This window comes from Ornithorhynchus anatinus, chromosome 4, assembly GCF_004115215.2.
Source record: "Ornithorhynchus anatinus isolate Pmale09 chromosome 4, mOrnAna1.pri.v4, whole genome shotgun sequence".
Classification (NCBI taxonomy): Eukaryota; Metazoa; Chordata; class Mammalia; order Monotremata; family Ornithorhynchidae; genus Ornithorhynchus; species Ornithorhynchus anatinus.
Window position 1 is genome coordinate 93,176,335 of NC_041731.1, and position 19,538 is coordinate 93,195,872.

At 48.1% G+C, this 19,538-nt stretch overlaps 1 protein-coding gene across 2 annotated transcripts in view; it reads left to right on the forward strand.

Annotated features, from left to right (window-relative positions):
• The window catches only part of ALG14 (ALG14 UDP-N-acetylglucosaminyltransferase subunit), a 105,102-nt gene that overhangs the window by 23,752 nt on the left and 61,812 nt on the right, over positions 1-19,538 (forward strand). Inside the window, exon 3 of one of the 2 annotated variants that reach the window (XM_029061940.2) lies at positions 15,366-15,492. In XM_029061940.2, the coding sequence (XP_028917773.1) occupies positions 15,366-15,492 (127 nt within the window). The remainder of the gene's footprint in view (positions 1-15,365; positions 15,493-19,538) is intronic. The other variant, XM_029061939.2, reaches the window with a different exon arrangement.

Genomic DNA, 19,538 nt, shown 5'->3' on the forward strand with positions numbered 1-19,538 from the left:
CATAGCAATTATAAATAACAAATGGTGGTATTTATTAAGCGCTTACTATGTGCAAAGCACTGTTCTAAGCGCCGGGGGGACACGAGGCAATGAGGTTGTCCCATGTGGGGCTTACAGTATTTAATCCCCATTTTACAGATGAGGTAGCTGAGGCACAGAGAAGTTAAGTGACTCGCCCAAAGTCACACAGCTGGCAACTGGCGGAGTGGGATTCGAACCCATGACCTCTGTCTGACTCCCAAGCCCGGGTTCTTTCCAATGAGCTACGCTGCTTCTCATATGACCATATACTTACGTGCTTGGCACATAGTAAGCGCTTAACAAATACCGACATTATTATACTCTCATTAGTTTGTCCGATTTATAATTTTATTTTTGTGTCTTCCTCCCTCACTGTATTGTACGCTCCTCGAGGACAGAAATCATGGCTCCTAATTCTCGTGTACTCTCCCAAGGGCTTAGTACAGTGCATTGCACTCAGGTACTCAAGTACCTTTGACTGATTACCGCTCCCTCGATCTGTAATGATAATAATAATAATAAAGATGGTACTTGTTCGGTGCTTACTATGTGCCAAACAACTGTTCTAAGCGCTGGGGTAGATACAAGGAGATCAGGTCATCCCACGCCGGGCTTACAGTCTTAATCCCCATTTTCCAGATGAGGTCACTGAGGCACAGAGAAGTGAAGCGACTTGCCCAAAGTCACACAGCTGACAGGTGGCGGACCCGGGATTAGAACCCACAACCTCTGACTCCCAAGCTCGTGCTCTTTCCGCTGAGCCACGCTGCATCTCTGGACTGTGAGTCCGTTGTTGGGTAGAGATTGTCTCTATTTGTTGCCAAATTGTACTTTCCAAGTGCTTAGTACAGTGCCGTGCGCACACTAAGCGCTCAATAGATACGATTGAATGAAGGAATAATAATAATCCTACTACTTTAAGTACTTACTATGTGCCAAGCACTGTTCTGAACTCTAGGGTAGATACAGGTTAATCAGGTTGGACGCAGTCCCTGTCCCACATGAGGCTCAGTCTTAATTCCCATTTTACTGATGAGGTACCTAAGACCCAGAGAAGTGAAGCAGCTTGCCCAAGGTCACACAGCAGACACGTGGCTGAGCTGGGATTAGAACTCAGGTCCCTCTGACTCCCAGCCCTGTGCTCTACCCACTGAGCCATGCTGCTTTATAATAATAATAATAATGATGTTGGTATTTGTTAAGCGCTTACCATGTGCAGAGCACTGTTCTAAGCGCTGGGGTAGACACGGGGGAATCAGGTTGTCCCACGTGGGGCTCACAGACTTCATCCCCATTTTACAGATGAGGGAACTGAGGCACAGAGAAGTGAAGTGACTCGCCCACAGTCACACAGCTGACAAGTGGCAGAGCTGGGATTCGAACTCATGACCTCTGACTCACTATTTTGCAGGTTAATAATATTGTGGTATTTGTTCAGCACTTACTATATGCCTAGTACTAATAATGTTGGTATTTGTTAAGCGCTTACTCTGTGCAGAGCACTGTTCTAAGCGCTGGGGTAGACATAGGGGAATCAGGTTGTCCCACGTGAGGCTCACAGTCTGAATCCCCATTTGACAGATGAGGAAACTGAGGCCCAGAGAAGTGAAGTGACTCGCCCCCAGTCACACAGCTGACAAGGGGCAGAGCCGGGATTCGAACCCATGACCTCTGACTCCCAAGCCCGGGCTCTTTCCACTGAGCCATGCTTGCTTAACAAATCCCCCTATTATTATTATTACTATTATAATACCAATGCCTGTTTTCACGACCCTCTTTGGGTAGATTGCTGTTTGGAATTAGGGAAGCAGCGTGGCTTAGCGGAAAGAGCGTGGGTTTAGGAGTCAGAGGTCACGGGTTCTAATTCCGGCTCCGCCACTAGTCAGCTGTGTGACCTTGGGCAAATCACTTCTTTGTGCCTCAGTTATCTCATCTGTCAAATGGGGATTAAAACTGTAAGTCCCACGTGGGACAACCTGATCACCTTGTATCCCCCAGCGCTTAGAACAGTGCTTTGCACATAGGAAGCGTTTAACAAGTACCACAGTTTTATTTATCTGGCTGGCTGGGGCACGGTGCAGTGTCCGAAGAAACGGGGTTGTGAGCGTGCTTTAGAGGTAACGGCGTGCAGGTTGCCTCGAACATCAGCCTGGCTCAGTGGAACGAGCCCGGGCTTGGGAGTCGGAGGTCATGGGTTCTAATCCCAGCTCCGCCCCTTGTCTGCTGTGTGACCTCGGGCAAGTCACTTCACTTCTCTGGACCTCAGTCACCTCATCTGGAAAATGGGGATTGAGACCGCGAGCCCCACGCGGGACAGGGATGGTGTCCACCCCGATTTGCTCGAATCCACCCCAGCACTTAGTACAGTGGCTGGCCCCCGGTAAGCCCTTAACAAATTCCACAGTCATTATCATTATCGGCCTGTTTTTAAATATCCGGATACCGACGGCAGCCTTCTCCGGACACCTCATCGAAGGAGCACTCGAGAAAATGTTGGATTCTTTCTCCGTGGCCTCGTTTAGCCAATCGTTCCATTTTCCGATCGCAGAGGCCGCACCAACGGATGAGTCGCGTGGGATCCGGGAGCTCTGAAATAGTGTGGGATTCCCAAAGACTCCCACCCTTTTCCAAATGGATCTGCAGTAAGTTTTGCGCTAAGATGAAAGGAAGATGACTTCATAGCTCGCTTGATTTGTGTCCCTGCGGTTCGCGATGCCATCGGGACTCCTCCGTGGAATTTCCCCACTAATCACGCAACCTGTTATTTTATTTACGCTACTGAGCTAGAGCTGGATGTAGCCGTGGTTCTCAGCAGTGAAGTCACTTTGATGCATATTTTTACCGTGATCCTCAGTCGTTAACTTAGACTTACAGACAGGTTCAAAAGAATGTAGAGGCCCACAAAAAATGTCGCTCTTGCAAAATTTTCCCCAGCCTCAACCCACTCTCTTTCCCACCCCACGCCTTGCTTCGGTGCCGAAGGATGAAAGCAGTGTGGCTCAGTGGGAAGAGCACGGGCTTGGGAGTCAGAGGTCATGAGTGCGAATCCCCGCTCCGCCACTTGTCAGCTGTGGGACTGTGGGCAAGTCACTTCACTTCTCTGGCCCTCAGTCACCTCCTCTGTAAAATGGGGATTAAGACTGTGAGCCCCACATGGGACAACCTGATTCCCCTGTGTCTACCCCAGCGCTTAGAACAGTGCTCGGCACATAGTCAGCGCTTAATAAATGCCACCATCATTAATGTAGAGGCCCACAAAAATGTCGCTCTTGCAAAGTTTTCGCCAGCCTCAACCCACTCTCTTTCCCACCCCATGCCTTCCTTCGGTGCCGAAGGATGAAAGCAGTGTGGCTCAGTGGGAAGAGCACGGGCTTGGGAGTCAGAGGTCATGAGTTCGAATCCCAGCTCTGCCACTTGTCAGCTGTGTGACTGTGGGCAAGTCACTTCACTTCTCTGGTCCTCAGTCACCTCCTCTGTAAAATGGGGATTAACAGTGAGCCTCACGTGGGACGACCTGATTACCCTGTATCTACCCCAGTGCTTAGAACAGTGCTCGGCACATAGTAAGCGCTTAACAGATACCGACATTATCATTATTATTATGAAGAGTTCTTCCCCGGTGGGGAGGGGAAGAGGGCTAGCATAAAAGCAGACAAGTCACCGAGGAGGCTGTCCGGAACAGATTCGGTTTGGCCAAAGAGAGGTCAGGCCGTACCGTAATCGGCCACAAGCGACTGACCTCGTTAGCAAATATTATCATTACTATTTCAGCAACAGTAATAATCATTATTATTCTATCATAATTTTCCTTATCCTTAATCTGTAGAGAACAGACCTAAAAGGTCGTGGGTTCTAGTCCCAGCTCTGCCATTTGTTAGGCCAGTCGCTTGTGGCTGAATGGGAAGCAGCGTGGCTCAGTGGAAAGAGCATGGGCTTTGGAGTCAGAGGTCATGAGTTCGAATCCCAGCTCTGCCACTTGTCAGCTGTGGGACTGTGGGCAAGTCACTTAACTTCTCTGTGCCTCAGTTCCCTCATCTGTAAAATGGGGATGAAGACTGTGAGCCCCACGTGGGACAACCTGATTCCCCTGTGTCTACCCCAGCGCTTAGAACAGTGCTCTGCACAAAGTAAGCGCTTAACAAATACCAACGTTATTATTATTATTATTGATTACGCTACGGTCTGACCTTGTTATTAGGGGCCTAAAGGTCTGCTCCCTTCCCACCCGTGGCTTAATTAATCAATCAATGAGCGGTTTTTATTGAATGCTTACTGTATGCAGAGCACTGCAGTAAATGCTTAGGAAAGGACGATAGAACCAACCTTCTACGCACCATAACTGCTCAAAAGGAGCTTACAGTCTGCAAAGGGAGACAGATTAGAGTAATAATAATTCATTCAATAGTATTTATTGAGCGCTTACTATGTGCAGAGCACTGTATTAAGCGCTTGGGATGGACAAATCGGTAACAGATAGAGACAGTCCCTGCCCTTTGACGGGCTCACAATTTAATCGGGGGAGACGGACGGACAAGAACGATAGCAATAAATAGAATCGAGGGGATGAACATCTCATTAAAACAATAGCAAATAAATAGAATCGAGGTGATGTACATCTCATTAGGAAAATAAATAGGGTGATGAAAATATATACAGTTGAGTGGACGAGTACAGTGCTGAGGGGAGGGGAAGGGAGAGGGGGAGGAGCAGAGGGAAAGGGGGGAGAAGAGGGCTTAGCTGCGGAGAGGTGATGGGGGGTAGAGGGAGCAGAGGGAAAAGGGGAGCTCAGTCTGGGAAGGCCTCTTGGAGGAGGTGAGCTTTACGTGATATGTGCTCGGAGCTGCGTGGAAGCAGTTTGGCTGTGGAGCAGGGGACGGATTCGACAGACGCCGTGAAGGTAGACGGACAGAATTTTGTGAGATGGAAGGTGTGGGTTGAATGACAGAGACGAGTCGAGGATAATGCCACGATCACAGGCTTGTGAGAATGGGAGGACGGCGGTGCTGTAAACAGTGAGAGGAAAGTCAGTAGGAGGGGGACAGGGTTGGGATGGGAAGATGGGCAGTTGTGTTTTGGACATCTCGTGAAGTCTGAGGTATCGGCAGGGCTTCCAGATAGAGATGTCCTGAAGGCAGGAGGAAATGCGAATCTGCCGACACTGTCTTTCTCCCCGTCTAGACTGGGGAAGCAGCGTGGCTCAGTGGAAAGAGCCCGGGCTTCGGAGTCAGAGGTCATGGGTTCGACTCCCGGCTCTGCCGCTTGTCAGCTGTGTGACTGTGGGCCAGTCACTTCACTTCTCTGGGCCTCAGTTCCCTCATCTGGAAAATGGGGATTAAGACTGTGAGCCCCACGTGCTACCCCAGCGCTCTGAACAGGGCTTGGCACATAGTAATCGCTTAACAAATACCATTATTATGATTATTAAAGGGTGGGGAGGACGGGGTTTGGGTTGGAAGATAAGGGGCTCTGTTTTGGACATGGTCAGTTTGAGGTGCCGGCGGGACATCCAGGTAGAGATGTCCTGAAGGCAGGAAGGAATACGAGACGGCAGAGAAGGAGAGAAATCGGGGCTGGAGATGTAGATTTGGGAATCGTCGGCGTAGAGGTGGTAGCTGAAGCCATGGAAGCGAACGAGTTCTCCGAGGGAGAGGGTGTAGATGGAAAAGAGAAGGGGCCCCAGAACTGAGACTTGAGGGACCCCCCCAGCTAGAAGGTGAGAGGCAGAGGAGGAGCTTGCGAAAGAGACTTGAGAATGAACAGCAGAGAGATAGAACTAGGAGAGGGTGGTTCGTGAAGCCAAGGTTGGATAATGTTGCCCGGAGAAGGAGGTGATCCGCAGTGCCCGGCTCGGCCGCTTGCCAGCTGTGTGACTTTGGGCAAGTCACTTATCTTCTCTGTGCCTCAGTTACCTCATCTGTAAAGTGGGGATTAAAACTGTGAGCCCCACGTGGGACAACCTGATCACCTTGAATCCCCCAGCGCTTAGAACAGTGCTTTGCACATAGGAAGCGCTTAACAAATACCACCATTTATTTTTTCTTTTTAAGGCCGCTGCGGGGTCGAGGAGGATTAGGATGGAGTGGAGGCAGCCAGATGTGGTGAGAAGAAGGTAATCGATGACCTTAAAGAGAACTGATTCCATGGAGGGAAGGGGGAGGAAGCCAGATTGGAGGGCATCAAGGAGAGAACTGGAGGAGAGGAAGTGGAAACGGTTCATGTAAATGACTCGCTCAAGAATTTGGAGAAGAATGGAAGGAGGGAGATGGGGCGATAATAATAATAATGATGTTGGTATTTGTTAAGCGCTTACTATGTGCAGAGCACTGTTCTAAGTGTTGGGGTAGATACAGGGTAGTCAGGTTGCCCCACGTGAGGCTCACAATCTTCATCCCCATTTTACAGATGTGTGACTGTGGGCGAGTCACTTCACTTCTCTGTGCCTCAGTTCCCTCATCTGTAAAATGGGGATTAACTGTGAGCCTCACGTGGGACAACCTGATGACCCTGTATCTCCCCCAGCGCTTAGAACAGTGCTCGGCACATAGTAAGCGCTTAACAAATACCAACATTGTTAACATTATTATTACAGATGAGGTCACTGAGGCACAGAGAAGTTAAGTGACTTGCCCACGGTCAAACAGCTGACAAGTGGCAGAGCCAGGATTCGAACCCATGACCTCTGACTGCCAAGCCCGGGCTCTTTCCCCTGAGCCACACTGCTTCTCTAAGTGTAGGGAAGGGTATTTGGGGAGGGGTCCGTAGGCATTTTTGAAAGCAGTGGGGATAATCCTCCATTTTCTCAAATCTACCACCATGGTTGGTTCAGTGCTTGGCACACAATTAATAATTTATGGTGTTAAGTGCTTACTATTTGCCAAGCACTGTCCTAAGCGCTGAGGTAGATACAAGGGAATCAGGTTGTCCCTCGTAGGGCTCACAGTCTAAATCCCCATTTTTCAGACGAGGTCACTGAGGCAAGAGAAGTGAAGTGACTTGTTCAAGGCCACACAGCAGACAAGGTGCAGAGCTGGGATTAGAACCCAAGACCTCTGACTCCCAAGCCCTTATTAAGCACTTATCAAATGTAATTGTTATTATTATTAATATTAATACCTCCTACAAACACGGTTTTCGGAAACCTTGGAAGATAAGAATCAAAAAGAAATGCTTCGCTAAATTTCACTGGCTGCTGCCTGGTTACTTTTTAGTATTATGCATTGTGCAAATTGCATAGCTGATTTAATATTAAGGAATCTTTTTAAAAATACAAGTTAAATGAACTAATTCACTTCGGTATGAGTTGATATCAAATAGATTTAAAACTGAGATTTGTCGAATTAGAAGGTTGAGGGTAAATGTGCCCCTTTTGGAAAATTAACATGTCAAAGAAGTTGAAATTTTTCTCCACTTTTAAGTAGCATGGCTGCTTGTACTGTGACAAAGTGAAGTGTATTTCTGAAAATCCAGAAAATATCCAGGCATTTGTATGAATAATGAATTGTGATCCTGGAGGAAGCAGCTATTCATCAGTTTTTGCAAACGCGTATTTTTTTTTTAACCAGCAGAGAAATAGCTGTATTAATCCCCCGTTTTGTACAGCAATATAAAAGTTTTGAAAATTAGCAATGCTGGCTTTTAGAATAAGACCATATGCCCTGTGAGAATGTGTCAATTTATAGTGTTCTTCACTGAAATATTTTAATGATAATCATGAGCTTTTAACTCCGGCCATTCAGTCTTTTTGTAATTGCCAATGCAATTCAGTCCCAGAGAACAGAGATCTGGAAATGCGAGTATTGCCCTTACTGCCAGGAAATAGATATGGAATGTGCATTGTTAACTCCGAAATCCTTGTAACCGGTAATTAATGCTTTTGTAAAATCTGGAGAGAGACACGGTAGGCAGGGGAGGGAGGAGAGAGAGAGACAAAATGAGGTTTATCCTCTAATAAAGTGTTGGATTTGGCAGAGTGGGGTAAACTGCTACCGAATTTTGCAACTTGTGTGTGGTAATTAGCTTTTCCTGAGGGCCTGCAGAGTAATATATAATGATGGAAAGGCTTCATTTTATTCATTCATTCAACAGTATTTATTGAGCGCTTACTATGTGCACAGCACTGTACTAAGTGCTTGGAACGTCCCGAAGGCCTGATTTTGTTGTCGTGTTATTAATTAATACCATAATTAATAATTTGTTATTATCAAACCCCGAAAAGTCACAGCTCCAAGTGCAAGCCTCTGTCCCCCATGGAGCTCCCATAAGTAGGAGGGAGAACAAGTATTGATTTCCCATTTTCCCGATGAGGGAACCGAGGCACAGAGAAGTGAAGTGACTTGCCCAAGGTCACGTAGCGGACAAGTGGTGGAGCCGGGTTTATGACCCAGGTCCTCTGACTTCAGAACTCTTGCTCTTTCCAGTAGCCCGCACTGCTTCTTTGTTCCCTCCCATCCCTCCCTTTCTCTTCCACCCACTCTCTGACTCACTCTCTCTCGCTCTCTCTCTCTCTCTGTGTCTCTCATTCCCTCTGTCTCTCCCTATTTCTCTCTTTGTCGCTGTTTTTCCGTTTATCACTGCTCCTTTGTTCCCTCCCATCCCTCCCTTTCTCTTCCACCCCCTCTCTGGCTTTCTCTCTCTCTCGTTCCCTCAGTCTCTATTTCTCTGTGTGCCGCTCCACAACAATAATAATAGTAATGTTGGCATTTGTTAAGCACTTACTATGTGCAGAGCACTGTTCTAAGCGCTGGGGTATTCATTCGATAGTATTTATTGAGCGCTTACTATGTGCAGAGCACTGGACTAAGCGCTTGGAATGTACAAATCGGTAACAGATAGAGACCATCCCTGCCCAATAATGGGCTCACAGTCTAATCGGGAATCAGGTTGTCCCACGTGGGGCTCACAGTCTTAATCCCCATTTTACAGATAAGATAACTGAGGCACAGAGAAGTTAAGTGACTTGCCCCCAGCCACACAGCGGAGCCAGGATTCGAACCCATGACCTCTGACTCCAAAGCCCGGGCTCTTTCCACTGAGCCACGCTGCTTCTCCATCCAGCTCTCTTTCTTTCTTTTCTTTTTCTTCTTTCTTCCTCTTTGGCCCTGCCCCTACTGACTTGAAACTTATGGATGCCAGCAAGAGATAGAATAATAATAATAATAATAATAATAAATAATGTTGGCATTTGTTAGGCGCTTGCTCTTTGCTTACTCTTTGCTTAAGTAATCAATCGACAGTATTTAGCGAGCACCTTATTAATAATAATGTTAGTATTCGTTAAGCACTCATTCATTCATTCAATAGTATTTATTGAGCGCTTACTATGTGCAGAGCACTGTACTAAGCGCTTGGGATGAACAAGTCGGCAACAGATAGAGACAGTCCCTGCCGTTTGACGGGCTTACAGTCTAATCGGGGGAGACGGACAGACAAGAACGATGGCAATAAACAGCGTCAAGGGGAAGAATATCTCGTAAAAACAATGGCAACTAAATAGAATCGAGGCGATGTACAATTCATTAACAAAATAAATAGGGTAACGAAAATATATACAGTTGAGCGGACGAGTACGGTGCTGTGGGGATGGGAAGGGAGAGGTGGAGGAGCAGAGGGAAAAGGGGAAAATGAGGCTTTAGCTGCGGAGAGGTAAAGGGGGGATGGCAGAGGGAGTAGAGGGGGAAGAGGAGCTCAGTCTGGGAAGGCCTCTTGGAGGAGGTGATTTTTAAGTAAGGTTTTGAAGAGGGAAAGAGAATCAGTTTGGCGGAGGTGAGGAGGGAGGGCGTTCCGGGACCGCGGGAGGACGTGACCCGGGGGTCGACGACGGGATGGGTGAGACCGAGGGACGGCGAGGAGGTGGGCGGCAGAGGAGCGGAGCGTGCGGGGTGGGCGGTAGAAAGAGAGAAGGGAGGAGAGGTAGGAAGGGGCGAGGTGATGGAGAGCCTTGAAGCCTAGAGTGAGGAGTTTTTGTTTGGAGCGGAGGTCGATAGGCAACCACTGGAGTTGTTTAAGAAGGGGAGTGACAGGCCCAGATCGTCTCTGCGGGAAGATGAGCCGGGCATAGGAGTGAAGAATAGACCGGAGCGGGGCGAGAGAGGAGGAAGGGAGGTCAGAGAGAAGGCCGACACGGTAGTCTAGCCGGGATATAACGAGAGCCCGTAATAGTAAGGTAGCCGTTTGGGTGGAGAGGAAAGGGCGGATCTTGGCGATATCGTAGAGGTGAAACCGGCAGGTCTCGGTAACGGATAGGATGCGTGGGGTGAACGAGAGGGACGAGTCAAGGATGACACCGAGATTGCGGGCCTGCGGGACGGGAAGGATGGTCGTGCCATCCACGGTGATGGAGGAGAAGTCTGGGAGCGGACCGGGTTTGGGAGGGAAGATGAGGAGCTCAGTCTCGCTCATGTTGAGTTTTAGGTGGCGGGCCGACATCCAGGTGGAGACGTCCCGGAGGCGGGAGGAGATGCGAGCCCGAAGGGAGGGGGAGAGGACGGGGGCGGAGATGTAGATCTGCGTGTCATCTGCGTAGAGATGGTAGTCAAAGCCGTGAGAGCGGATGAGTTCACCGAGGGAGTGAGTGTAAATGGAGAACAGAAGAGGGCCAAGAACTGACCCTTGAGGAACTCCAACAGTTAAAGGATGGGAGGGGGAGGAGGCTCCGGCGTAGGAGACCGAGAATGATCGGCCAGAGAGGTAAGAGGAGAACCGGGAGAGGACAGAGTCCGTGAAGCCAAGGTGAGATAAGGTATGGAGGAGGAGGGGATGGTCGACAGTGTCAAAGGCAGCAGAGAGGTCGAGGAGGATCAGAATGGAGTAGGAGCCATCGAATTTGGCAAGAAGGAGGTCACGGGTGACCTTAGAGAGAGCAGTCTCGGTAGAGTGGAGGGGACGGAAGCCAGATCGGAGGGGGTCTAGGAGAGAATGGGAGTTAAGGAATTCTAGGCATCGACTGTAGACGACTCGTTCTAAGATTTTGGAAAGGAAGGGTAGTAGGGAGATAGTACGATAACTGGACGGGGAAGTGGGGTCAAGAGCGGGTTCTTTTAGGATGGGGGAGACGTGGGCATGTTTGAAGGCAGAGGGGAAGGAGCCCTTGGAGATTGAGTGGTTAAAAATAGAAGTTAAGGAAGGGAGGAGGGCAGGGGCGACGGTTTTAAGAAGGTGAGAGGGAATGGGGTCCGAGGCGCAGGTGGAGGGGGTGGCACTTGCGAGGAGGGAGGAGATCTCCTCTGAGGATACTGCAGGGAAGGATGGGAAAGTAGGGGAGGGGGTCGTTGGGGGGGAGGGGAGAGGCGGAGGGGTGACTTTGGGGAGCTCAGACCTGATCGTGTTGATTTTCGTGAGGAAATAGGTGGCCAGATCATTAGGGGTGAGAGATGGGGGAGGGGGAGGAACAGGGGGCCTAAGGAGAGAGTTAAAGGTCCGGAACAATCGGCGGGGGTGACGGGCATGGGTGTCGATGAGGGAGGAGAAGAAGCTTTGCCTGGCGGAGGAGAGGGCAGAGTTAAGGCAGGAAAGGATAAATTTGAAGTGTGTGAGGTCGGCTTGGTGCTTGGACTTTCGCCAGCAGCGCTCGGCAGCTCGAGCATAGGAGCGTAGGAGGCGGACGGAGGAGGTGATCCGGGGCTGTGGGTTAGTGGAGCGAGAGCGGCGGAGGGAAAGGGGGGCGAGATGTGCAGAGCACTGTTCTAAGCACTGGGGTAGATACAGGGTAATCAGGTTTCCCACGTGAGGCTCACAGTCTTAATCCCCATTTTACAGAGGAGGTAACTGAGGCACTGAGAAGTGAAGTGACTTGCCCCCAGTCACACAGCTGACAAGTGGCGGAGCCGGGATTTGAACCCATGACCTCTGACTCCCAAGCCCGGTCTCTTTCCACTGAGCTACGCTGCTTCTCTAGCTCAGTGGGTATCGAAATGAAGCCTAGTTCAGGGTTTGAGCACCAGCTAAGATCTTAGAAGCTGAATGTTTTAATTTTGACTGTTAATTACTGTATCTCATTTGGGGTTCTATATTTTTTTGGTCTTTGTTGAGCCTAAATTTGTAGAGCTGATCTCAGTTTCTTTGCCCTAAGCCTCTCTATTTATTTTGTTTTCGAAATTTTCTCAGTCGTAGGCCAGAACGGCAACCCCGGTGCCCGACTTCTTGTTTAAGTGCTGTAAAAATGTTTGCAACCGGGAACGTGGCTACCGTGAGAAGTAGCATGGCCTAGTGGATAGAGCACAGGCCTGGGAGGCAGAAGGTCATGGATTCTAATCCCGGATCCGCCACTTGTCTGCTCTGTGACCTTGGGGAAGTCACTTCACTTCTCTGCGCTTCAGTTCCCTCATGCTTAAGAAGCAGCGTGGCCTCGTGGCGAGAGCCCGGGCTTGGGAGTCAGAGGTTGTGGGTTCTAATCCCGGCTCGGCCACTTGACGGCTATGTGACTTTGGGCAAGTCACTTCACTTTTCTGTGCCTCAGTTCCCTCATCTGTCAAATGGGGATGAAGATTGTGAGCCCACATGGGACAACCTGATGACCTTTTATCTCCCCCAGCGCTTAGAACATTGTTTGGCACTTAGTAAGCACTTAACAAATACCATCATCATCATCATCTGTAAAATGGAGATTGAGATTATGAGCCCCACATGGGACAGGGACTGTGTCCAACCCAATTTCCTCGTATCCACCCCAACGCTTGGCATATAGTAAAGTGCTTAACAGGTACTACAATTATTATTATTATTACTATATTATTATGATTACCAGTACTATTGTATTGAACTCTAAATGCTTAGGGTAGTGCTCTGCACACAGTAAGCACTCAATAAATGCTGTTGATTGATTGAAAATATAAAATTCTGCAGATTCAGAATGTACATTAAAACCCCTTAAGATTTTTTTTAAGGGATCAGTGAATATTATTGAGCATTTACTAATACTGTTGGTATTTGTTCAGTGCTTACTATGTGCCGAGCACTGTTCTAAGCGCTGGGGGAGATACAGGGTAATCAGGTTGACCCACGTGAGGCTCACAGTTAATCCCCATTTTACAGATGAGGGGACTGAGGCACAGAGAAGTGAAGTGACTTGCCCACAGTCACACAGCTGACAAGTGGCAGAGCCGGGATTCGAACCCATGACTTCTGACTCCCAAGCCCGGGCTCTTTCCACTGAGCCATGCTGCTTCTCGAGCACTATACCGACTTAGTAGTCATGATTCCTGCCCTCAAAGAGCCTCTGCAGTCCACAATCAACATCACAGATAAGAAACAGCAATTAGAGGGGTCATCTTCTAAAAATTTTAACTGAAAATTGCCATGGAGGCTAAAGAAAAAGAATTAGTCTGAAAATGTATCTTGTAAGAGAACTGGGGTAAAGGGGAGACTTCGTAAAATGTATTTTGCTGTGATAATAACAATGACACAACTTCTTAATGAAAAGGAATTTTATTTTCTGGAGAATGCTTTCATTTATTATTATGTTTATCTATTGTCAGCCCAACAGACGCCTCTGAGCTTAGCCAGACAAGATTCTCATAACATAGGCTAGTCTTCCCTTGAATAGTTGCTTTGAAGTTTATGGTTTAAGAAATGCATCATTTTACAAGCTCTGAGCTCATTGGAAAAGAGGTGTTATGTACACCTAGTAAAGAATAATGAGCCTTGTTCTCTTCTGCCTCCGGAGAAGCAGCGTGGCCTAGTGAAAGAACAGGAGCTTGGGAGGACCTGGCTCTGTCACTTGCCTGCTGTGTGACCTTGGACAAGTCATTTAACTTCTCTGTGCCTCAGTTACCTCACCATCTGGAAAGGGGCCATTAAGACTGTGAACCCTGTGTGGGACAGGGACTTTGAACAATGTGTTGCACACGGTAAGCGCTCAATATGATTGAACGAATGATATGATTGAATGATTGAATGATCTTGTATCTACCCCAGTGCTTAGTACAGTTCCGGCACATAGTACGTGCTTAACAAATGCCGTTAAAAAAAAACAAAACCAAAAAACATACAAACAAAAAAGAACCCTCACTTCCTGGAGCTGCGGAGTTAAAGGGAAAACTCTACCTCCACATCATCATCATGTTCAGCCCCATTTTTTTGTTTATGATATTTGTGAAGCTCTATGTTCCAGGCCTTATACTCAGCTCTGGGATAGATTCAAGATAATAATAATAATAATAATGGTACTTGTTAAGTGCTTACTAGGTGCCAAGCACTGTTCTAAGCACTGGGATAGAATACAAGTTAGTCAGAGTGGACACAGTCCTGTCCCAAACGGGGCTCACAGTCTTCATCCCCATTTTAAAGATGAGGGAACTGAGGCCAGATGATGATGATGTTGGTATTTGTTAAGCGCTTACTATGGGCAGAGCACTGTTCTAAGCGCTGGGGTAGACACAGGGGAATCAGGTTGTCCCACGTGGGGCTCACAGTCTTCACCCCCATTTTACAGATGAGGTAACTGAGGCCCAGAGAAGTGAAGTGACTTGCCCAAGGTCACACAGCAGACAAGTGGCAGAGCTGGGATTCGAACTCATGACCTCTGACTCCAAAGCCCGTGCTCTTTCCACTGAGCCACGCTGCTTCTCTAGAGAAATTAAGTGACCTGCCCCAGGTCACATAACAGACATTTGGCAGAGCTGGGATTAGAACCCAGATCCTTCTGGGCCTCTGCTCTATCCACTGAGCCATGCTGCTTCTCTGATCGTGTTAGACACAATCCATGGCCTACACCCATTTAAATTAAATTAAATTTAGGATTAAATCCCATTTAACAGATGAGGTAACTGAAGCACAGAGAAGTGAAGTGACTTGCACAATTTAAGCCCCATTTAAGAAGAGTTGTCTGCCTGGAAGCTGCTATATTCTGTGGTCACTAGCAGTGTGGCTTCTGAATATCTCTCATAAACGTGTAAATTCCCTCAAGTCAGGTATCAGGCCTACTTACTGAACTGTGCTCTCCCAAGTGCTTAGTACAGCACTCTGCACAGAGCGAGCGCTCGATAAATATCATCGATTGCTTTGAAAAGCCGAACACTGTACTAAGAACTGTGACAAGTCCGTTACTGGGCGGGGATTGTCTCTATTGCCGAAATGTACAGTCCAAGCGCTTAGTACAGTGCTCTGCACAGAGTAAGCGCTCAATGAATACGATTGAATGAATGATAGATCCAAAGTAATCGAGGCAGGCACAGTCACAGCCTAAGAAGGGAGACGAACAAAAATGACCGAAATAAGCCAAGTGATGCTACATTATAAGTGTTCAAAATAGAAAGGAAGAGCAAGCAAGTTTTTCCTCGCGATGGTAACGATGAGCACGAGTCCGATGGCTCGGGCCTTGATTTGAACCTTCTCCTATTCCCTTTCAGTACACCACACACCGAATTCCCAGAAGTCGGGAGGTTCAGCAGTCCTGGGTCTCTTCCATCCTGACGACCTTGTACGCCATGTTTTACTCCCTGCCTCTGATTTTCCGGCTCCAGCCAGATCTGGTAGGTAAGACAGCGTACACGGTAATCCAAAATATACCACTTGAAAGGCTTTCTATCAGAAAATATATATACTGTGGGTCTGAAACAGAGAACAGCTTTCACGTTGGCTCAACGGTTTTTGAATGAATATGACTTTATTATTATTATGGTATTTGTTAAGCGCTTACTCTGTGCCAAGGACTGTTCTAAGCGCTGGGGTAGATACAGGGAAATCAGGTTGTCCCACGTGGGGCAACACTTCTAATATCTATTTTATAGATGGGGTAGCTGAGGCACAGAGAGGTTAAGTGACCTTTAATCCCCATTTTACAAATGAGGTAACTGAGGCACAGAGAAGCAAATTGACTTGCCCAAGGTCACCTGGCAGACAAGTGGCGGAGCCGGGATTAGAACCCGTGTCCTCCGACTCCCAAACCCGGGCTCTTTGCACTAAGCCAGGCTGCTTCTCTGCCAAAAGATCTACCACAAGAACACTGGAATTATGACTTCACTTACCTGTGTAGACGTGAAACCTATATTTTCCTTATTACATTGTCATTTGTCCCTAGACAAGTTGGGACACCACAGGTGTGACTGCATTTTGTGATTATTGTCCTGTGGTAGAGGAAGAGAGTCTTAGACCGACACAAAGCTGAGGGTGTCAGTTTGCCTTATTTCCTGTTGGTGAATTATCGCACTTTTCAAATAGAAACTCCTGACCATTGGCTTTCAGACACTGCGTCAGTTCTCTTCCTTATCCACTCTCTTGGCATCTCTCAAACTAAGCTACTCTCCGTGCTTGGTTGTCACTGACCTCCTGCTCCCACTTTTCCCCTTGTCTGGAGACTAGGAGCCCGCTGTGGGCAGGGATTATCTCTATTCGTTGCTGAATTGTACTTTCCGAGCGCTTAGGACAGTGCTCCGCACACAGTAAGCGCTCATTAAATAGGATTGAATGAATGAACTCTTTCCCTCTTCAAGTCTCACAAACCACATTTCTCCCCATCCTCAAAGCCCTTCTGAAATCACATCTCTTCCAGGAAACCTTCCCTGATTAAATGTCTAATTTCCCCCTACTATATCTCCCAATTTCTATCACGTAGCACGTGCCTATCTTCCATACCCTTAGATCGTACTAACTCGTGTCCCTATCCACATCTTCTTTCATTACCCCATCTTTAAATTATCTGTGGAACATCTTGCCGCGCTAAGAACATTTCTTTAAATTGTTTGACACCACTCCCCCCGTGCCCGGAGCTTTTCAAATGATTTCTCTTTTGAGGCCATGAAAGCTAGAAACCCTAAATTCACATTTAAAGGGCTACAAGAAAGCCTTTTAAAAACTGAAATTCATTTCAACCTTTCCAAAGGAAAAGAAAACATTGGAAATGGGATGACTCGATGTACATATTAAACAAGGTTGATCAAAAAGCAATAGTATATTCAGGAAAATTTTGTAGGCCAAAATAGTGTGTAAGCAAGAGGTGGATGTCATAAGAGGTGTGAGTATACTTGTTATGAAATTATTTTCCAAATGAGAAATTCAGTGTGGGAGTGATTTTTTTCCAGAGTAGACTAGACATGTTCTGCCTACGTGGAGTGGAGAGTGTGATTTGCCTCTTCATTCCTCAGTGATCTTACTAACAATTTTTACACCGCCTGTTGAACTAAAAGGAAAATGTGTGATACATTTGCATTTGAATTCTCCAGATTTCCTATCTTCACCTCCCTGACTAACAGCGGAGATATACGTTTTTTCAACAGTGACTAGAAGTCCATCTGTGCTCATTTGTACATATTTTTATTACCCTATTTATTTTGTTAATGAGGTGTACGTTCTCTTGATTCTATTTATCGTGATTATGTTGTCTTGTTTTTGTCCGTCTGTCTCCCCCGATAAGACTATAAGCCCATCATTGGGCAGGGATGGTCTCTATCTGTTGCCAAATTGTCCATTCCAAGCGCTTAGTACAGTGCTCTGCACATAGTAAATACTAGTACAGTGCTCTGCCCATAGTAAATACTATTGAATTGAATGAATGATGGACTTCTGCAGGAATGTTTTTATTGACAGCCAAACCTCACTGACCTCCCTGCCTCTTGTCTCTCCCTACTTCAGCCCATACTTCACTTTGCTGCCCGGATATCATTTTTCTCAAAAACATAACAGTCCATATCTCCCAGTTCTTCAAGAACCTCTCGTGGTTGCCCATCCACCTTCACATCAAACAGAAACTCCTTGCCTTTGGCTTTAAAGCACTCAAATCACCTCATCCCCTCCTATCTTACCTCACTGATCTCCCAGCCCACACACTTGGCCCTTCCAGTGTCCTTCTAATAACGTTGGTATTTGTTAAGCGCTTACTATGTGCAGAGCACTGTTCTAAGCGCTGGGGGAGAGACAGGGGGATCAGGTCACCCATGACCTCCTTCTTGCCAAATCCAATGGCTCCTACTCCATTCTGATCCTCCTTGACCTCTCTGCTGCCTTTGACACTGTCGACCATCCCCTCCTCCTCCATACCTTATCTCACCTTGGCTTCACGGACTCTGTCCTCTCCCGGTTCTCCTCTTACCTCTCTGGCCGATCATTCTCGGTCTCCTACGCCGGAGCCTCCTCCCCCTCCCATCCTTTAACTGTTGGAGTTCCTCAAGGGTCAGTTCTCGGCCCTCTTCTGTTCTCCATTTACACTCACTCCCTCGGTGAACTCGTCCGCTCTCACGGCTTTGACTACCATCTCTACGCAGATGACACGCAGATCTACATCTCCGCCCCTGTTCTCTCCCACTCCCTTCGGGCTCGCATCTCCTCCCGCCTCCGGGACGTCTCCACCTGGATGTCGGCCCGCCACCTAAAACTCAACATGAGCAAGACTGAGCTCCTCATCTTCCCTCCCGAGCCCGGTCCGCTCCCAGACTTCTCCATCACCGTGGATGGCACGACCATCCTTCCCGTCCCGCAGGCCCGCGATCTCGGTGTCATCCTTGACTCGTCCCTCTCGTTCACCCCACACATCCTATCCGTTACCGAGACCTGCCGGTTTCACCTCTACAATATCGCCAAGATCCGCCCTTTCCTCTCCACCCAAACGGCTACCTTACTATTACGGGCTCTCGTTATATCCCGGCTAGACTACCGTGTCAGCCTTCTCTCTGACCTCCCTTCCTCCTCTCTCGCCCCGCTCCGGTCTATTCTTCACTCCGCTGCCCGGCTCATCTTCCTGCAGAAACGATCCGGGCATGTCACTCCCCTTCTTAAACAACTCCAGTGGTTGCCTATCGACCTCCGCTCCAAACAAAAACTCCTCACTCTAGGCTTCGAGGCTCTCCCTCACCTCGCCCCTTCCTACCTCTCCTCCCTTCTCTCTTTCTACCGCCCACCCCGCACGCTCCGCTCCTCTGCCGCCCACCTCCTCGCCGTCCCTCGGTCTCGCCTATCCCGCCGTCGACCCCTGGGTCACGTCCTCCCGCGGTCCCGGAACGCCCTCCCTCCTCACCTCCGCCAAACTGATTCTCTTTCCCTCTTCAAAACCTTACTTAAAAATCACCTCCTCCAAGAGGCGTTCCCAGACTGAGCTCCTCTTCCCCCTCTACTCCCTCTGCCATCCCCCCTTTACCTCTCCGCAGCTAAAGCCTCATTTTCCCCTTTTCCCTCTGCTCCTCCACCTCTCCCTTCCCATCCCCACAGCACCGTACCCGTCCGCTCAACTGTATATATTTTCGTTACCCTATTTATTTTGTTAATGAATTGTACATCGCCTTGATTCTATTTAGCTGCCATGGTTTTTATGAGATGTTCTTCCCCTCGACGCTGTTTAGTGCCATTGTTCTCGTCTGTCCGTCTCCCCCGATTAGACTGTAAGCCCGTCAAACGGCAGGGACTGTCTCTATCTGTTGCCGACTTGTTCATCCCAAGCGCTTAGTACAGTGCTCTGCACATAGTAAGCGCTCAATAAATACTATTGAATGAATGAATGAAAGGTTTGTCTCACGTGAGGTTCACAGTTAATCACCATTTTACAGATGAGGTCACTGAGGCACAGAGAAGTTAAGTGACTTGCCCACGGGCAC